The 20,722-nt window shown below is 45.9% G+C and overlaps 1 protein-coding gene and 1 pseudogene across 1 annotated transcript; one reads left to right on the forward strand and one right to left on the reverse strand.

Moving 5' to 3' along the window:
- Positions 1–1,029: 1,029 nt before the first annotated feature.
- Positions 1,030–20,642, forward strand: LOC120701103 (annotated as a pseudogene).
- On the reverse strand, positions 10,876–15,121 carry LOC120699862 (G-type lectin S-receptor-like serine/threonine-protein kinase At2g19130). Its single transcript, XM_039983952.1, has one exon. The coding sequence runs from the start codon at positions 13,601–13,603 to the stop codon at positions 11,039–11,041; it is 2,565 nt and encodes an 854-aa protein (XP_039839886.1). The 5' UTR covers positions 13,604–15,121; the 3' UTR covers positions 10,876–11,038.
- Positions 20,643–20,722: the final 80 nt, after the last annotated feature.

The following is a 20,722-nucleotide window of genomic DNA, read 5'->3' on the forward strand; positions in this document are numbered from 1 at the left end:
TTGTAATTTTCGCTGAGGTCAAACAGTCCTAAGACACCTATCTATGTTCATATCCTTCCCTTTAGTAAATTGACGGGGTGCCTGCTACCTTTTTTATTTACAAAACTGTCAATGCACATATCATAATATGTTTAATCTCTCCCACATTGGATTATATCAGGCTCACTAAATATTCATTTTGAAAATAGGTGCAAACAAGATCAATGCAAAAGAGGAAAAGACCATCTGAAGGACCATTGGACTATGGTGCTGATGAAAATGGGCATGCTGGCCAATTGGATGCTCTATCTTCGTCGTAAAATCTCAATGTATGGAACCTTTGCAAACTACCAAACTTCTAAGATAATAGTATTATCCCTATCGATTTCATTTCTCTTCATTCTTTGTGCTCGGTAGTTTACATAAGCAACTCTGCACTTTTCTCATTTGTGAACTACAGCAAGTGATTGACATTTTTGTTTCAGTTCAGTAGCAGCTCTTAGTTCTTTATTGAGTGAATAGTATTCCTGTTATTTGCTTGTCAATAGGAGGTGCAGCTTACTTCGTTTTTTGTCTGAGTTACTGTTAACCACCTACTTAGTAGCTTTGTTTATTCTTCAAATGTTTTTCTGGCCGGCGGTTGCAATATTCTGTTTTGTGCTTATATGAGTTTTGTTGGGAGACCAGAGGCAGACAAAATCCATGAAGGAGGGAAACCCGCTGCAAGGTGTCTTGAGTAATCATCATTTGAGGCCCTGTTTGGCAGGGCTCCAAGCGGAGCCTTGCCAAACGGTGGTTTTGGCACCAGCTCCAGGTCTGGAGCCCCCGCTGGAGCCCCTCGAGGCTTCCACACGCGAGGAGGAGCTAGGAATTCGTGGCTCCACGCGGCCCCGGCCTCCTCTTGCCAGCCTTGCCCTCGGGTGGGGCTCGTCGGGGCGCAGCCTGCGAGGCTTGCCGGGGAGGAGGTGGCTGCCGGCGGCCGTTGGGAGGCGGAGGCGCGGTCCGCCGCGCTGGGAGGAGGAGGCGCGGGCCGCCGCACTGGGTGGAGGCATGGGGCCACGGCCACCGCCGATGGGTGGAGGAGGCGGCGGCGCCAGGCGCGGCCCGCGGGGCCTGCCGGGGAGGAGGTCGCTGGCGGCGGCCGCTGGGAGCGGAGGCACGGTCCACCGCGCTAGGAGGAGGCGCAGGCCGCCACGCAAGGAGGAGGCACGGGGCCACCGCCGATGGGTGGAGAAGGCGGCGGTGGTGGTGCTGGGCGACGGGGGTAGTTGCGAGGAAGGAGATGGGGGTGAATGGATAAGAGGAGAGGAAAAAAGAAAAGGGAAAGAAAAAGAAAAGAGGAGGAGAAAAAAAAGGAAAAAGGAAGAAAAGGAAAAAAGAAGGAAAAAAATAAAAAGGGCATTTTAGACATTTTACAACATCAATCTAACATATGAAGCTGTTTTGCCAAATATTTTTCAAAACGGTTCCAGCTCCACTAGAGAAGCTGCTCCACCAGAGGAGCCGGAGCTGTTTTTGAAGGAGCCGGAGCCCTGCCAAACAGGCCCTGAATGTGCAGCAGTTCAGTGGCCATTGTGGAAGCAGTGATACTGGCTTGGAGGTGCTGAGGGGGAAAATGATCAAGGTTTACTCACATCCTGAACTTGAATTATTAATTAGTGTCCATTTGAGATCCTTAAGTTTGAGATGTGACCAGATGAGTTGATGATACGTTTCATACACGGTAATTGTGTTAGGGATTCATGGAACTTGAGGGTGCACGTAAATTTGGAGTGAAGGAAATGGGGAAACTAAACGAGAAGCCATTCCAAGCAGCTTGTGCTGTGGCACTGCCTCCTGAAGAAGTTGAATTGGCTGCCTCTGAACTGTACTCTACATGGGAGAAGCTGCTCAACGAACCAAGCTGGAAGCCCTTCAAGATAGTTGCAGTTGGCGGTGATTGTCAGGTAAGTCATTTGTCAAAAGCTTTCTATTAATTAATTTGCAGCTTGTGTTTTGACAATTTTGTGACTAGAATGAGGTCATAGATGTTAATGACGAGAAGCTGCAAGAGCTGAGGAGGGAATGGGGAGAAGGCCCGTACAAGTCTGTTGTTGATGCACTGATGGAGAGGAAAGAGTACAACTGTAACGAACATGGCCCCATTTAAGCCATTTTGAGTGATTTTGGTGATCGAATGACAACGTAATCAATGAGACTAATAAGTTTGTCAAGTAAACTTTTCTAGATTCTAGGGATGAAGTAAAAAGGTCAAGCAAAGCAAAACACGAAAAAAGAATTCAAAGAAACGTTGAATTAAACGAGTTCTACACTAAACAGTAGCACCGGTTCAGGGCCATTTCCAAGAATTTGGGGCCCCGGTGCGAAATAGAATATGGGGCCCTAAAATATTAAAATACTATATGCTTAATAAATTAAGATATACTTTTGAACAATTATATAACTCAATTAATCAAAGAATTAGCAATCTTCACAATTAATTTCATAAACCAAACAAGAGTATTACGAATTAATTCGAAAATCACTTGTATATGGATGAAAATTAGCTGTGCTGTTTTGGGCTAGATATGGTCAAAATTAAGCTCTAATCGCATGTCACTGTCACACCCGGTTTTAAGGACAAAACCGAATGCATAATTATATGTATGCCAGGATCAAACTTCATACATATAGAGACATTATAAGTGAATAATCAGTAACAGTATCACGAAAAAGAGAACTAAAACAAATAAAGACTATCAGAGTTATACAGCTTCTCCTAGAAACGAATGCTTCAGTAACAGTATCACGAAAAAGAGAACTAAAACAAATAAAGACTATCAGAGTTATACAGCTTCTCCTAGAAACGAATGCTTCAAACTTCACAGACAATCGACTGGGGGTTACGTACGCTTAGAACTCAGCAACATCTTCAAAAGACTTCACCACAACCTTCTCCTTCTGAGAAGCAGTAAGTAAGGGTGAGTACACTTATGGTTGGTACTCAGCAAGGCTACAAGAAATAACCAGAAAATGATTTAAATCCATCTTTAAATTTATTAATCATGTGAGGGTCCAAGCCGCTCATGATCGTGAGCACGGCTGATATATCAGTTTTACACTCTGCAGAGGTTGTACACTTTCACCACAATAAGCGTAAAAGTTTCGAAGAACTTTGAACCCAACCACGCATATGTGCTGATCAGGCACAATACCACACTTTCGAGGTGTGATTGCATAGGGACGCTAAGCCCTTGACAATCCGCTAAGGTTTCAAGCCAAAGTGGTCATAACACTGTCCTAATGAGGTGGTACCCTGCCAAAGGACCATTAAACAATACCAATTGCCCCAAGAGGACTGAGCTATACCCCATCGATGCATCCTGAAAGGATCGGGTGCTCTAGCCTAAGAGGGGGAGGGGGTGAATTAGGCACTCTAAAATACTTAGACTTATGGCTCCAACTAGTTTGCACAAAATTTAAACTAAAATAAGCTATCTAGATGTGCAACTATGGTTGTTCTAGTGTGAAACCCCTATCCCAAAAGAGTTTAGCAACCTATAGCCTTTTCTATCAAGAAACTACTCTATGAAAGTAAAGACAAACAAATTGCTAGTATGAAATGCGGAAGCTTAATGAGCGGGATAGGAGATAGCAAACTCTTGACGCGGGTGTTTATCCCGTGGTTCGGTTAGCCACAAAGGCACACCTACATCCACGTTGTTGTAGCACTCACTAAGAGTATTGCTACTCGGCCACCAAGTCTCTTCCGTGAACACAATCACGGTCACCTTGGCCCCGGGTTCCACTAAGGAGCTTCTCCACAAAGGATGGGGGTATCCACGTCCCCCGCACAAAGTGTCGTCGCCGCTCCACACCAAGTCGGAGGGTCGATGATGTTGCCGGCGAGCTTCACAGCTCCAAGGGGACGGCGCACCAAGCTCTTCTTTTGGTTCACTAGAGAACCACAGCACAAGGGCTCAAGGCCTTGCAATCTCACTCACTAAGAGCTAATCCTTTACACAACACTCTCAAAGTGTGCTAAGGGCTAAGGATATGAACACTAAGCTCTTGGATGGCTTGGAGTGGTTATTGGGTGTGTATGTGACTTCCTTGAACTCCAACAAACTTCAAATGGCTGGGGGATGCCATATATATAGGCCTCCAAGTCGTGGAGCCGTTGCTCCAACGGTCAGCAGAAATCTGCGTACCATCGGATGAACCGATGATTCTGCCAGGGATGGCGTCGGTTCATCCGGTCACTCTAAGCAACTGAAGTAGCCGTTGGCTTCACTGACACAGTTGCAGCGACTCCAGGGACCATCGGTTAGACCGATGCTTAGGGCGTCGGTTCAACCGGTCACACACGGCAACTGGACTAGCCGTTGGGCCACCCTCTTCCGCTGATGTCAATGCACCGATGCTATGCTCCGACGCCTCGCCGGTTCAACCGGTGCTGAAGACTTGGCTCCTGCGTGCTTGACATCGTCTCTGGAACATGGTACGTTGAATGCACTGATGCCTGTCTTGAAGCCGTCGGTTCAACCGGTGCTTCACTTGATCTTTCATATGATCTCCAGAGGCGCACAGACTTGTGCCAAAAGCCAGGCCGTCGGATCATCCGACAACCATCGGATGCACCAATGCCTATAGCATCGGTTCTTCCGGTGCTACTGTTTTCAGTAGAACTCGTCCAATTCAGCGTTTCTTTGAGTTCTTTCTTCATGTTTTGCTTTGCATGGCCTTTTTACTTCATTCCTGGGATCTAAAAATGTTCACTTAACAATACCATTAGTCCCATTGATTGCATTGTCATTCGATCACCAAAATCACTCGAAATGGCATAAATGGTGCCATGTTCGTTACACATCCCCTCTTACCCTTTCGGTAAGACTGTCACAAGCTATAGTCTCTAATTAATTGGCCAAGACCAGAGCCATGTAGTATTGTGGTTGTACGGTTTTCTTGGATGGTTCTCCATGTTCCAATTAAATCATCATAATACTCTTGTAAATAAGCATAGACAGAAAGATGGTTAGGGTCACTTGCTTTTCTCCAACGAAAAGCTACTCTTACTGCCCTTTAGCTCTTGCTCACTTGGAGAACTTGATTCTTCAATCTTCAAACAGCGATTCTTCTACTCGAAGCAATCATCGAGCAAACATACAAAGCAACAAAAAGATAGAACTAAGAACAATACACCAAAATAAAAGAAAATCTTTAAAAGAATATACTAAAGGATAGGGCTCGCTGCTACGGTTACGAGAGCACAAAAAACGCAGAAAACGGAGCTAGGACATGGAAACTACCGGATAAACGGTGGGTTAGGGATTTAGTCGCGATTAACTATAAACGTGAAAGGCTAGCAAAAAGGATTTGCGAGGCACATTAAAGTGTGCTCACAAAGGATAACAAGGTGATAAAACTACTGCACACGTCACAAGGATCACGTGAGCGCAAGAATCGATGAAAATGGAGTTAAAACGAAGAAGTTATGGCTAAAACAAGGTTCTAGGGGTTTATTTGTGAAGAAACAGAGCTTCCAGGGGCTAGATCTGAAGAAACTAGAGACCTAAACATAATTAAACCCTAAACTTGGGGCCTAGCGTGCAAAACTGCAGCTCAGGGACGGCGGACTCTATTTTTGAAAAGCTCAGGGGATAAAACAGAAAATAAAGGGCTGTTTTGTAAAACTTTTTAAACTGGCGTGGACAGCGGGTTTATTTCCAGAAACCGAAGGGACTCTTTTGCAAAACCACCGAGGGTTGACCGGTAACCTTGAGTTTTGACACGGATTAGATCCAATCTGGACTGTTGAATCTCGATCGGATGGCCTCTAGCGGCTCAGGGAGTTTGGCAGCGGCGCTGGCTGCTGGCGCCGAAGCTAGCGGCGGCGCGGTCGCCGGAGAACAGCGCAAACACATTTCCGGCGGCGGTTTCACCTGGGGTCTTGCCTGGGAGCGAGCTGGGGTGATGGAGAACTCAATTAGGGGGTTGGCTCGGGCTAAAGGTGAGCGAAGCAGGGCGCATGGCGGCTCATGGCGGAGCGGCGGCTCCGACGAGAGGTCCCGAGCGAAGCAGAACGCGAGGGAGAGGGAAATAGGGTTGTCGAGCTCCTAAACCTCAGCGCGATGCTCCGGGAAGTCTCGAATTCGACCTTGAAGCAACGGAACGACGGCGGCGCGAACCTCCGAGCAACTCCAACAATGGCGGCGGCTGCGGCTAGGGTTTACGAGGGCTAGAGGCGGCGGCTTCGGGTTGGGGTTCCAGGAGGTGCGGGCGGCCGCTATTTATAGGGCGGCCGGGGCTGGCTTGGCATGCACGCCAAGGCGCTGCGCGGGGACGCGCGTGCTACGGCGGGACTCGGCGGAGTCCGCACCCGACACGGGAAGAAGAAGGCCTTGACGGGCGGGGCCCGCGTTGCAGTGACGCTGAGAGAGGGGAGGCGGAGCCGGCCGTGTGAGGGAAAAGAGATGGGCCGGCGGGGGGGGGGGGGGACGGGCTGGGTTGTGTTTTTGGGCTGCGGAAAAAGAAAAGGCAAAAGGGAGAGGGAGGGAGAGATTTGGGCTGGTTGGGCTAGAATCAAAGAGAGGAAAAAGAAAAGGCTTTGCATTTTTGAAACTGATTCAAACAATTCAATTCAAACTCGAATTCAGAAAATTCAAATTCAAACTGAACAACAAGCAATAAAACAATGCATTGCGGCATGAATGCAAACGAAACCAAACATCCTTATTTAATTTTGAAGACAACCAATATATATTTTCTTTTACACTAAATTCCCTTAAAAAAATAAGTGTTGGGAAAATTTTAAAATTATGAGAAATTTGTTGTTTTATTTTTAATTTTAATGACATCCTTAAATTTAAAAATTTCAGCGTATGACAGTCACGTATTTACATTGAGTCTCTTAAAGTGTTGTTGACTGCTGCCGCGGTCCATGAGGTGCTGAGATCAAAGATCAGTGGATCGCCTGGCACCTACATGGTTGCATGGGCCAGGGGCTGGAGGGGAGGGGGCTCATCATCGGCAATGGCAACGGCCTACGGGGCTGATGAACGATGATCTTGGCTTGCAAGTTCGCGATGGACAACAGCGCCAGTAGAATGTGGAAAGGACACACTACTTGATACGGACGATACTCGCTGTGATAATTCAATATCGCAATGTACCGGATGATCAATAGCGAGCATCGTCCATATAAAGTACTGTGTCCTTTCCACATTCTACTAGCGCTGTTGGTTATACGCGAACTTGCAAGCCGCTATTGTCGTTCGTCAACCCCGTGCAATGTACCGGATGATCAATAGCGAGCATTGTCCATATCAAGTACTGTGTCCTTTCCACATTCTACTAGCGCTGTTGGCTATCGCGAACTTGCAAGCCGCTATTGTCGTTCGTCAACCCCGTGGGCCATTGCCATTGCCGATGATGAGCCCCCTCCCCTCCAGCCCCTGGCCCATGCAACCATGTAGGTGCCAGGCGATCCACTGATCTTTGATCTCAGCATCTCATGGACCGCGGCAGCAGTCAACAACACTTTAAGATACTCAATGTAAATACGTGACGTACTGAGGAGAGTTGAAGAATGTGATTAGAACTGAATTTTGACCATATCTAGCCCAAAACAGCACAGCTAATTTTCATCCATATACAACTGCTATTCGAATTTTGACCGTCCGTAAGTTCTGACATCCAAACATTCTGGCATGTTCACAGTGGAATATGACGATCGGACATCTGAACCAAGGCGCGGACCATCCGCGGTCTACTGGAGGACAGTCTACCTGAGGCCAACCGGTCTGACCGGTGGGTCTGACCGGTCTGACCGGTCCACCTGAAATCCGAGTACAATTAGAAATTTTCATAGATTTAGATCTGTAAAAGGATTTCTTGCGGGGCAAGTCCTCCCCACCCTATAAATATAACGGGCCACGGCTGATTAAGAGTATCCAATCGATCAAACACAAACCAATCTACTATTTTATTGTCTTTACTTTTATCTCCAAACCCTAGCTCTTCCAATCCAATTATCTGTTGTTCTTCCTTCATTTTGACGACGTCTGAAGCGTTCTAGGCGGCCTGCTGACCATAGAACAACCCTGTGTTCGCTTGCCCTGATGAGTCCCTCCCGGGTGAGCGTTCGTTGGATTTTCGCGGGTTCACCAGCGAACCGGTTTGACCGGTCCCCACTACTGGTCTGACCGGTCTGCGTTGGAGGCACTGCAGCGAGCCTCTCCTCACGCCGCGTGATCGAGCGCGTTCGTGTGTTGGCCCAGAAAAGGCGTCAACATATTTTTGGCGACTCCGCTGGGGAAGAAAGATCTTAGTTGTAAAAACCGATCTAATCTACCCCCAAGAAGATGGCTTCCACTACCGAAGTTGATAAGAACAACATCATCGAAGCGACGGCTGACCATCTTCCTGACGATATTCATCAGCTACTGGAGAAACGCAAGAAGAAGCGTGATGAAGAGGATCTGAAGGCCGCGCTTGAAAGCATTAAAGTCGACAGACGGGGCAAAGTCACCAAGGTCAAGGACATCGTCTTCACCTATACCTCCACGGATGCATCTGCTGCGGTAACATTCACTGTAAGTGAATCTTCATCTGGTGTTACCCTTGATCAAGTTAAGAATTTGTTAGCTGAGCGAGATGTACAGTTGGTTAATTTGCTTAGTTCTAAAATGTTGGCAACTGCTGGTAAACAACCAGAGATAACCAATGATGCATCACCTGTTTCTACCGCTGTTACTGCTGAAACTCCTTTCTCTCAACCATCGGCAACATTACCTATGAGTCAACCTCAATATGGAATGCCGTTGAATTATTATAGTAGTCAGACAGTAATACCTACTAATGCAATGGTAGCTCAGCCAACATATTCTGATCCTATTACAAGCATCCCTAGTTCGGTCAACTTTCGCCGAACAAATGAGTTGGAAAATTTTGTACCTCCATATTCCACTCATGCATATAGTACACCACCTGTACCCCGCAGAAGTACGATTGCGCCTATCAGTCCTATCACAGATGAGATGTTTGACCGATATGTGCAGAGGTGGCAAAACAGGAAGCAACCAGTCAGACCGACTCACCCGACCGGTCAGACCGGTGCACCCCAATCGGTTCGACCGGCCCCAGTGACCGGTCAGACCGGTTCCCCCAGTCATACAGTTCCAAACCAGCACACTGCATCTACGTCCTCACAGACAAATTCTTCGAATAATTTTGAAAAAGTACTTGCTGAGTATAAGAATGATTTGGCTAAGCTGATTAAAGAAAATCTTGGAGTAGATGTTAAGGGTAAAACTCAAGCTTATCAAAAACCATATCCTAACTCTTTTGATTCGGTTCAGTACCATGCTGGTTTTAGGTTACCTGAGTTTATTAAATTCAATGGGGGAAGATAATAAAAGTACTTTTGAGCGTATTAGCCAATATCTTGTCCAATTAGAAGAAGCTGGTTCTATAAGCGAATTGAAAGTGCGCTTATTTTTTTTATCTTTAACTGGAACAGCTTTTTTTACGGTTTAGCTCATTAGCACCTAATTCTATTAACTCATGGGAACAATTAGAGCAAAAGTTTCATGATCATTTCTTTTTTGAAAATTATGAGCTTAAATTGTCCCATTTAACATCGGTTAAGCAAATGCTTGATGAACTTGTTAATGATTACATTAGAAGATTCTATGATAAAAAAACCGATGCTTTAATTTAAATCTTGCTGAAAAAGATTTAGCAGATTTAGCTTTCAATGGCTTATGCTCTCACATTAAAGAAAAATTAGAGGGCTATGACTTTTTTGCTGTTAATCAAGTGCATCAAAGAGCTTTGGCTGTGGAAAGCTGAAGCAAAGAATCTCAAGAAAGTCATCGGCATCATCGTCCTAATACACATTCTCTTGAATACAATTCGGATTGTTCGGACGATGAGTCTAAAGAAGTGTATGCCGCTGAGTTCGTTTGGCCATCCCAAGCCAAATCATATGCTTGTTCTGCTCTTAAGCCGATTCACAAAAATCGGCAAGAAGAGTTTACTTTTGATGTATCCAAGTGTGATAGAATATTCGATGAATTGTATAAGAATGGGTACATTAAGATGTCGCATACCATACCGCCGCTTGAGGAGTTAAAGCGGCGAGTTTATTGTAAATTTTATAATACCTTCTCGCATGCGACCAATGATTGTAATATCTTACGTAGACAAATTCAATCGACCATAAATGAAGGACGATTGATTGTCTCTGCCATGCAAGTTGACAAGGATCCTCTCCCTGTACATGTGCTTGAATTGAGGAATCCCAAAGTATTAATTCGGCCAAATCAAGCCAAAACAACAAAAGGAAAAAAAATGTAATCATTGGTGAGGAAAGGCCTGAGAAGAAGATGCTGCAGAACAAAACCTCTCGAGCTACAGAAAAGACTTCAACGCTTGGGGGGCAAGACAAAGAAAAGAAGATCAGCGGCAAGCCAACTGGTCTAACCGGTTCTCAAGTCAGTCTGACCGGTACCTCGACCGGTCTAACCAGTATACAGACCGGTCTGACCGGTGCGTCCAATGAGTCTGGAAAATCCTCCAAGGCTAAAAGTAAAGCAAGGCCAAGATTCAAGGAGCTCCTGGCCAAATATGAGGAGAAGGGAGACGTCCAGAAGTAGAAGAGACGGCCAAATAAAGTTAAAGGATACGAAGTCATCGTTGGAGCATCAAGAGCAGTCGGATTCTCATTCACATCAAGGTAACTATGCTGCTATGCCATATATATAGCACTGCAAATTCACGCATTCAGAAGATCATACCAGCACTAAATCACCAGATCCCATCTTCTGAATGCGTGAATTTGCAGTGCTATATATATGGGGGTGTTTGGATTTGGATTAAATACAAAGACCTTGGTGGCTGAAATAGCCTGCAAGATTGCATGTAATTCAATTTTCTTTTTACTCAAACGATATGGATAATGCAGATTATTCAAAACTACAAGGAAAGCACACAAGTTTATTCAAAACTACAAGGAAAGCACACAAACAGTACTTCCATGGATACTGTAATCGATATATTTGGCTTGGCTAAAAGAGGATTAGCAGCAAGTGGAATAATTTGAGCTTCCAGCGATAGTTTGAAGCAGCCTTGGCATTGGGGGTATGTTGACTTCAAGTAGACCCTCCAGGATCTGAACCACCTCACCCATTGTTGGTCGGTCAAACTCATCATCTTGAATGCACCAACATGCAACCTTGCAGGCTATTTCAGCCTCTTTCAAATTCACTTCGCCACACAATCTGCTGTCCAGCAAGCTCCTAACATCTCCACCGATAATCTCCTGTGCAACATGTACGGGGTAATAGACGTCATGATTGCTACCACAAGAACACAAAACACATGAGTTCCTCTTTCCAGATACAATTTCCAGTAACACCATCCCATAGGCATAGACATCTACTTTTGGTGTAATAGCCACTCCACTGATCCACTCAGGTGCAAGGTATCCTATAGTTCCTCTCATAGTAGTTATGACTCGGCTAAATTCTCTTCCCAAAAACTTGGCCATCCCAAAATCTGCAATTTTTGGAACATTTGAATCACTAAGAAGAATGTTTTCTGGCTTAATGTCACAGTGTATGATGCAGTCTCGGCATTTCTCATGCAAGTAGGCCAATCCTCTAGCAACTCCCAAAGCTATTTGATACCTAGTACTCCATTTCAGTACTGTAGCATGGCTCTGGAAAAGATGGATATCAAGAGAGCCATTTGGCATGTATTCATAAACAAGTAACCTTCTAGCACCCTCACAACAGAAACCAATTAATTTGACTAAATTAATATGCTGGATGATTCCAATCGAGCTCACTTCAGCTCTAAATTGCTTGTCTCCATGATGAGCATGATGATCAAGCTTCTTCACAGCTATGGCAGTTGAATTATTCAGAAACCCCTTGAATACGGAACCGAACCCACCTTCGCCTAGCTTATCTGAGAAATTCTTGGTTGCACGTTGCAGATCAATGTATCTGAATGCAACGATTCCATTGGAATACTGAGCACTATTATGTATGTGGCTAGAGTTCTTTGTTTTGTTTCTCCAAATCACTAATAGCCGGATGAATGCAAACAAGCCCAATGCAATAACAATTGTGCCAGTAGCAACTACAATTAAAAGCCAGCTTCTGTGTTTTTCCGAACTTTGCATATCTTTACTGGCAAGGCGAAGGTAAATAGTTTCTCCATTTGAGTTTGGAGCTTCACTACTACACTGACGTTTCCTTAGGTTGAGCAATTCATTATGCCAGATGGAGCATCTACTGCTGCTGAAGGAATATGCAGTGCAAGAGCAATTATCCAGGCAAGCTTGAGCACAATCGGAGGCACTTTTAGCAGCTTCTATTTTTTGGGCAGTCTGGGACAAACTAACACAAGTCATGGAGTAGAATTTATCCGTGGAATTTGAGGCGCTTCCATTTGTAATACAATCTATTGGAGTATTTCTCAGGCATCCACCAGTTCGATCATCTAGCATCCAATCCTCAGGGGATCGTATGTTGAACCCCTGCATACAAGTGCAATGTGGAAGTGCTTCATCATTGCAGATTGTAAAAGGTCCACAGGCTGCATACACGTCACACTGAGCTTTGGGTTGGGCGTAGATGGGTTCCCAATCTTGTGAGCCTTCAAGCCATATGAATGTCTTTGATTGACCAGGGACGTCTAAGTAATGATGGGTGACAGCAGTTTCCTGTCCTGCTGTTCCATACGTGCAGTACTTCTCCTTTGCATTGTCAACAAATGAGTTATTAACAGCATAGTCCAGTGATCCTGGTATAGATGAAAAGTATTTGCCATTCCAAGCACCGCTGGTCCAATATGGTTCAAAGGAGTCCAATGGGGTATTGACGAACTGGTTAACACCGCTGGGGTCTAGCTCACTGCAGTAAAAACCAGTAGCTGGGCTGATTGAGTTTTTTCTAGAAACAAGACGGCGATTCTGACCGGTGATCTTGTCCCACCCAAGCTTCGCTCCGGGGGAAAATGTATCTGTTGGGTGGTCAAAACTCTGCCACAAAATGTCCGACGAGTTTGAGGCGTTCCTTAGGATGAAGTTCCCACTATTCAGGAGAAGAGCAGTGGTATTGTTTCTTGTTATTTTAGTTTGGGTGGACCAGATAATGGAGTCGGTAGAGCGGTTTGTGATTACAAGGTTGGCATCATGGGAGATAATAAGCTGCAACGAGGTGGGGTTCTTGATTGGGTCATCCCTATTTGCTACCCATGCTTGAGTAAACTTGGGGACTCTGTTGAACCATATGCCAAGGTACCAGTTGCTATCCACCTCGAAGAAGCCAAGTGCGTACCTTCCGTTTTTGGAGACAAGCTTGTCGCCAATGGTGAGTGCTTGGCCAGCTGAGATGGTGTCCCTCATAGCAGAAATTGTAGGGATGTTTAGGGAGAGCAGTAGTGCTATGGAGATGTGGAGGTAGGGCATGGTGGTGCACAACGGGCGACGATCCTGCATTCTTGCTTGAAAAGACGAGGAAGAAGAGGCAGGGTACATGCTGCTAAGTGCAACTAACTTTGATGAGGCCACAAAGAAATGGTAGAGGCAATCACTTCCGTCTGCATCGGGGCGCAAACATACCAAGAGAACCATAGATCAGTCTGCTGAAACCACGTCAGACGACGGTGATGTAAGATATTTGTGTTGAACTGAGCAACAGCATCTATAGCACGGCAATAATAAGTTCCAGACCTGTGAGAATAACATTTTTTTTCTGTTCATTTCTAAGCATTCCTTGGGCTCAAATGGGTGAGGGTGTCATTTGTAAAATAGAATGACGAACTACTAAATGGTGCATATCTTCGTCATTAAGTGATTAGTGATATACGGAGTTTTTGAGTGTATCTGAATGAGGTAGAGCTCGAACGATCTAATATGTTGGTTGAATGTTATTTGCACTTAAATCCTACTTTACATTCTTAAAAATATTTTTACCATTGTGAAACATTAATCACAACATGCATGGCCCATATGACCATAGTGCGCTAGATAGTAATAGTATACACTACCTCTATTCATAAATATATGATACTATTGACTTTTTTCAATCATTTGACTATTCATCTTTTCTAAAAAAATTCATGAAAAGAAATAATTCTATAAGTTGGATCTACAATACGTTTGATAGAAGTAGTGGTACTTATTTTTCTTTATTTAACTAATTTATTAAAAAATATTGTTGGTCAACAGTGTCATCATATATTTAAGAGGAGGCTGAAGGAGGTAAAGAATGGAAATCCGACGGTCATATTTGGCAATGGAGTTTTTATTTCTAATAGCATGACAAAGGCACAGAGCCAGTGGCCACAGACGTCAAAAGAGGCCGGACTATATATCATTCACCGTTCGTTCCCCATTTTCTCTTGACAACTGACCTCGGTTCTCACAAGACCAAGACCAGCTGGGCCAGCATTTGCCTTCCCTACCATGACCGTTAGCTTAAGTCTGGTCATCCTGGACAGAGATTTGCGGTGCTGACTGAGTGACTACCTGACTTGACTCTCTCAATCACTCTGGCGTGTTCTTTAGGGCAACCTTGAACTAAATGACATGTGAAGTCGATTTTGGCAATCCAATTAAATTGGGCCCGTTCATACCAAATCCAGGTATCTTATCTTATTTTTCTTGTTCTCCATGCTAAGCTAGCACAGAAACTAATACACTGTCAGTTCTAAAGCATTATGACATCAAGTAGTTAACAACGCCTGTGCGATGATAGAAGCTACAGTTATTATCACAATTAGTTTTAAAGCATTGGACATCACAGTCAGTTCTTATAGTTACATGGCAATTTTCGATAACAACAGGATATAAAGCATGGGATTAACCTTAGTAGTTCATTTTATTTAAACATTAGGGGGAGATTTTTTTTTTGAAATTTTAATAAACTTTTCTTTGTCACATTTTTCAGCTGTCTTTCAAACATTTTTGTCCGGTTACAACTCTACCAGGGAATCTATCCAGAAGACAGTGTCGACGCCTTTTCTGGGCCAACACACGAACGCGCTCGATCGCACGGCGCGAGGAGGGTGGCTCGCTGCAGCGCCTCCTACGCAAACCAGTCAGACCGGCAGTGGGGACCGGTTAGACTGGTTCGCCGGTGAACCAGCGAAGATTCGACGAACGCTCGTCTGGGAGGGACCCCGTCAGGGCAAGCGCACGCAGGGTTGTTGTAAGGATCACCGGGGTGTCCGACCCTAGAGGGGGAGAGGGTGAATAGGGTCGCTAATCGCTTTCTATCCTAGAGCTCAATCTATTTGCAGAAGATAAACCTAATACGTCCTACACATGCTAGTAATGACTAAAGTTTATCTATGCTACTCTCTACTTACCCCTAAAAGACTTGCAACCTATAGCCAATCCTAATCAAACTAACTAGGAAAGTAAAGGCACGCAAGATAGAGCAAATGCGGAAACGTAATACGGTAAGTAAAGAGGTAAGGGAGAGAATATGCAAACTCCCGTGAAGACACCAAGACACGATTTAACGTGATTCGGTTAGGACACCAAGTCCCTCCCTACGTCCACGGCCACTTGTCCAACACGAACAAGTGTGATGCCGAGTCTCTTCGCTTGATCACCGTCTTGCGTTCGCCACCAAGGCTTCCGGCAAGCAAAGGCTAAGTGGCGCCAAGTCACCAAGACAAGGCCACCACCACCGTCTCTCTCAAAGATTCACCAACGGCACCGTCTTCACTATTGGAGCTTCTCACCAAGAGGGGTCTCCTTCCCCGCACAAAGTGTCGTTGCCGCTCCACACCAAGTCGGAGGGTCACACGACGAGTACACGATTGCTTGCCGCACTCGCAAGAACTAATCCCTATACAAGTGCACAAAGCACTCTCTCAAAACTTCTCACAAGCTAGATATGACACTAAGCTTTGCTAGGATGGTTGGAGATGTTAGTTTGCTTGGGCAACACTTCCTTCAACTTTTCTGGCGTCCAACCATATGCAGCAACCGGCCTTGGGGGGTATATATAGCCCACACACCCCAAAAGAGCCGTTGGAAAAGTGGCTGACAAAAAGCGCTATCACCGGTTAAACCGATGATCCACTTTGTGTCATCACCGGTTTAACCGGTGAGCACCTTTTTCCAACTAGCCGTTATACTTCAACGGCTACCTTAATCAACCGACGTAATCAACCGGTGAATGTATCTTCATCGCCGATTTAACCGGTGCATGTAACTGTCCCAGAGTTCCCGAAAACCAACTCTCTGGACAACTACACTGACGTTCACTTTGCCTTGATCGCCGGTTTAACAGGTGCCTGTAAAACTCCTGCTGCTTCTTCGGCCTCCAAGTCCATTACACCGGTGAGTGTAAAATACCCAACGCCGGTTAATCCGGTGCCAAACCCTAGCTCGCAGCTTCTGTGTTCATTGCACCGATGAGTGCAATTTGCTCATCATCGGTTTAACCGGTGATAGCAAATTGTCTTCGTTTTGATCTTTTCGACTTGGATTTCTTCACGGTCTCTTCAATTCTTGCGGAACCACCGTAGGTGCGGCCCTTCGGGCCTAGCTACGCCTATCTTCTCTTTGTCATCACTTGAACCTAAAAGCCTGAGAATGGTCATCTTAACAATCATATTAGTCCAAGTGTTGTGTTGTCTATATCAATCACCAAAACATTATATTGAAATAAGGTATGAGAGGCTATTTTCGCTACAGTTGTTCTAAGGTCAGCAGGCCACCTAGAACGCCTTCAGACGTCGTCGAAACGAAGGAAGAACAACAGATAATGGGGTTGGAAGAGCTAGGGTTTGGAGATAAAAGTAAAGATGATAAAATAAAAGATTGGTCTGTGTTTGATCGATTGGATACTCTCAATCGGTCGTGGCCCTTTATATTTATAGGGTGGGGAGGACTTGCCCTACAAGAAATCCTCTTACAGATCTAAATATATGAAAATCCCTAATTGTACTCGGATTCCTGGGGGACCGGTCAGACCCACCGGTCAGACCGGTTGGCCTCAGGCGGATTGTCCTCCAGCAGACCGCGGGCGGTCTGCGCCTTAGTCCGGATGTCCGATCGTTGAATTCCACTGTGAACATGCCAGAACGTTCGGATGTCCGAACTTGCGGACGGTCCGCCGTGGGACGCGGATGGTCCGCGCCTTCAGAATTAACAGTAGAACCAGGCAAGAACGTTCGGATGTCCGAACCTGCGGACAGTCCGCTCGTGGGACGCGGACGGTCCGCGCTTTCATAATTAACAGTAGAACCAGGTCAGAATATTCGAATGTCCGAACATCTGTCTTGCGGATGGTCCGCCTCTGGGATGCGGACGGTCTGCTACTTCAGACCAGTCAGACCGCCTGTGAGTACCGGTCAGACCGGTTGCTGTCAATTTTGGTCGTCAACGGACGGCCCAAATCCCTCGTCGCTCGTCTGCTTGCTCTGTCGTCCCCTCTCCACTGGGCACGGGGGCACAGTGGCGGCAAAGCCCTAAAATTTCAAAATTCAATGGCTAAGAACCTTAGGGCAGCAGACAACCGCCGCGGCCGTCCTCCCACCCGAAGGCCCCAACCGCACCACGCCAAGGCCGCGCCTGTGGCCTCCTCCTCTGCTGACATCGAGGACCTGGCCCGGGGCCACCGCCACCCCGGTGGTGCTGCGCGTGTAGCTGCTCCGGTGGTATGACGCGCACCGGCGCGACCTTCCATGGCGACGTGCCAGCGGCGGCGAAGCGGAGAGGGCATACGCGGTGTGGGTGTCGGCAGTGGCGGAGCTGGGATTCAAATTGAGGGGGGCTCATTTTCCTTTCTTCTCCCTCCCTCCTTCCTTTTTTTCTTCTTCCTCCTCCTTTCTTCCTCTTCTTCACTCATGCTTGAAAAATGTTGGGGGGCTTTGGGGGGGGGCTCCATGGGTTCCATGGGAGTAGGGGGGCTGGAGCACCCCCAACACCCCCTGGCTCCGCCACTGGGTGTCGGAGGTGATGCTGCAGCAGACGCAAGTGCCCGTCGTAGTTGGCTACTACGAGCGGTGGATGGTGCGGTGGCCCACCGTGCGGAGCCTCGCCGCTGCCACGCAGGAGGTGATCAATTCTTGATACATTGGGCAAGGGAGGGGAAAAGGCTGTCGATTTGTGGGGAAGATTCGATCTTTGACCCCAAAATGTTGGGGGGGGGGGGGGGTAAATGATAATCGAGTTCTTGATTCGTAGCTGTCAGGGCCATCACCAGGAATTTGGGACCCGGTGCGAAATAGAATATGGGGCCCTAAAATATTAAAATACTATATGCTTAATACAATTAAGATATACTTTTGAACAATTATATAACTCAATTAATCAAAGAATTAGCAATCTTCATAATTAATTTCATAAACCAAACAAGAGTATTTCGAATTTAATTCGAATAGCACTTGTATATGGATGAAAATTAGCTGTGCTGTTTTGGGCTAGATATGGTCAAAATTCAGCTCTAATCACATTCTTCAACTCACCTCAGTACGTCACGTATTTACATTGAGTCTCTTAAAGTGTTGTTGACTGCTGCAGCGGTCCATGAGATGCTGAGATCAAAGATCAGTGGATCGCCTGGCACCTACATGGTTGCATGGGCCAGGGGCTGGAGGGGAGGGGGCTCATCATCTGCAATGGCAATGACCAACGGGGTTGACGAACGACGATTGCGGCTTGCAAGTTCGCGATGGCCATCAGCACCAGTATAATGTGGAAAGAACACACTACTTGATACGGATGATGCTCGCTGCGATAATTCAGTTATCGCAATGTACCGGATGATCAATAGAATATGATTAATAAATTAATAAGCCTTAGTGCAACTCCAACCAAACCTCTAAATAGTCCCCTATCTCAATTTTAGAGGGTTAAACATAGAAAAAGTGCTACAGCAGACCCTCTACTAGGACCTCTATTTTGGGGAGGTCTTCAAATTCCCTCCTCCATCCTCAATTCTTAAGGGGTCTCTAGAAAGGCCTCTATTATAAGTTAGAATAGAGGGCTAGTGCGGGAGTTGAAGCAAATTTAAAAGTACATAAAAAATAGCCCCCAAACTCCTGGAGACGGCCCTGAAAAAGAGAGGCAGCCCTCATTTAGTATTTGGAGGGTTTGATTTAAAAGCTATTGCTGGAGAGTCTTAAAATTTAGGGGCCCTTCGTTTTTGGGTCCCGGAGCGATCGCCCACCTCGCACTTGGCCATCAACGGGCCTGCACCGGTTGAACCGATGACACTGCACCGGTTAAACAGGTAGGCATCGGATAGACCGACGCGTGGTCGTCGAAGCAATGGTTGAATCGATGGTGCACAAAAGGGTGTCGGTGCATTCACCATACCATTCTCCAGAGAGCGTGTCGCGAAGCAAGAAGCCAAGTCTTCAGCACTGGTTGAACCGGTGGGCGTTAGAGCAAGGCATCGATCAAATGACGTTAGCAGCAGGCGTGCGTCAGAAGCTCAACGGCTATGTGCTGGGATAGGGTGACCAGTTTAACCGATGCCTCCCAGGCATATGCATCGGTTAAACCGATATGCATCGGTTAAACCGATGCTATGCTGATTTTTGCTAGCCGTTGGAGCAACTGCTCTTTAGACTTGGTGGCCTATATATACGCATCACCCCAGCCATTTGAAGCTTGCTGGAGACCTGAGACACCCCACACACATTGAAGAACATCTCCAAGCCTTCCAAGTGCTTAGTGATCAAATCTTTAGTCCTTAGCACACCTTTGAGAGTGTTAGTGCTAAGTTAGCTCTTGAGTGAGTGTGAGAGCAAGGTGTTGTGCCTTGTGTGCTGGTTCTAGAGTGAACCACAAGTGTATCTCAGTGTGCCGGCCATCCTAGGAGTCTTGGTGGCTCGCCGGCAAGTCTACGACCCTCCGGCTTGGTGTGGAACGGCGTGGACAGCTTTGTGCGGGGGACGTAGAGACCCCCATTCTTTGTGGAGAAGCTCCTTAGTGAAAAATGGAATTAAGGTGACCGTGGTGACTTGGTATCTCCAAAAGAGACTTGATTACCGGGAAGCGATACTCTTTGTGAGTGCTTCAACAACGTGGAGTAAGATTGGCTTTGTGCCTAACCGAACCACAGGATAAATCTCGCGTCAAGAGTTTGCTTCCTCTCATCCCCGTCTTTAAGCTTCCGCATTTATTTCTTGTAACTTATGTGCCTTTACTTTTTTAGTGTAATATCTTGCTAGGATTGGCTATAGGTTGCTAAACTCTTTTGGGATAAGGATTTCACACTAGTTGAACCATAGCTGCACATGTAGATAGCATGTTTTAGTTTAAGTTTTTATGCAAACTAGTTGGAGCCATAGATTAAGGTTTTAGATTATCTAATTTACCCCATCCCCCTCTTAGGCTAAGAGCACTCGATTTTTTTCAACAACTTTAATGGAGTATTTGCCTATGATTTTTGGAACTACAAGGAAGGGAGGAAGGCCACTCTTGGAGATGTTATTGAATACTTGATTGACCAAGTGAAGCAACTCACCATGGCCCGTAGGAAGTCTCGCAGGTATAACGTGGTATGAGCATTTCATGGCTTAAGACCCTAGGGTGCACGTGCAGCATCGCACATGTCTGAAAAACAATAGTGCGAAAAAAATAACCACATTAAATTTTAGTGGCAACAAGCATTTTTGAGAAACTATATATGGTGAAAATAAACAATGAGGTCTCAATTTCAGTTGCAACAAACATTTTATTAGAGTGCATATGCGGTACGCATGTGTTTTAAAAAACTTA

The sequence above is a fragment of the Panicum virgatum genome, chromosome 3K, assembly GCF_016808335.1.
Source record: "Panicum virgatum strain AP13 chromosome 3K, P.virgatum_v5, whole genome shotgun sequence".
Taxonomy (NCBI): Eukaryota; Viridiplantae; Streptophyta; class Magnoliopsida; order Poales; family Poaceae; genus Panicum; species Panicum virgatum.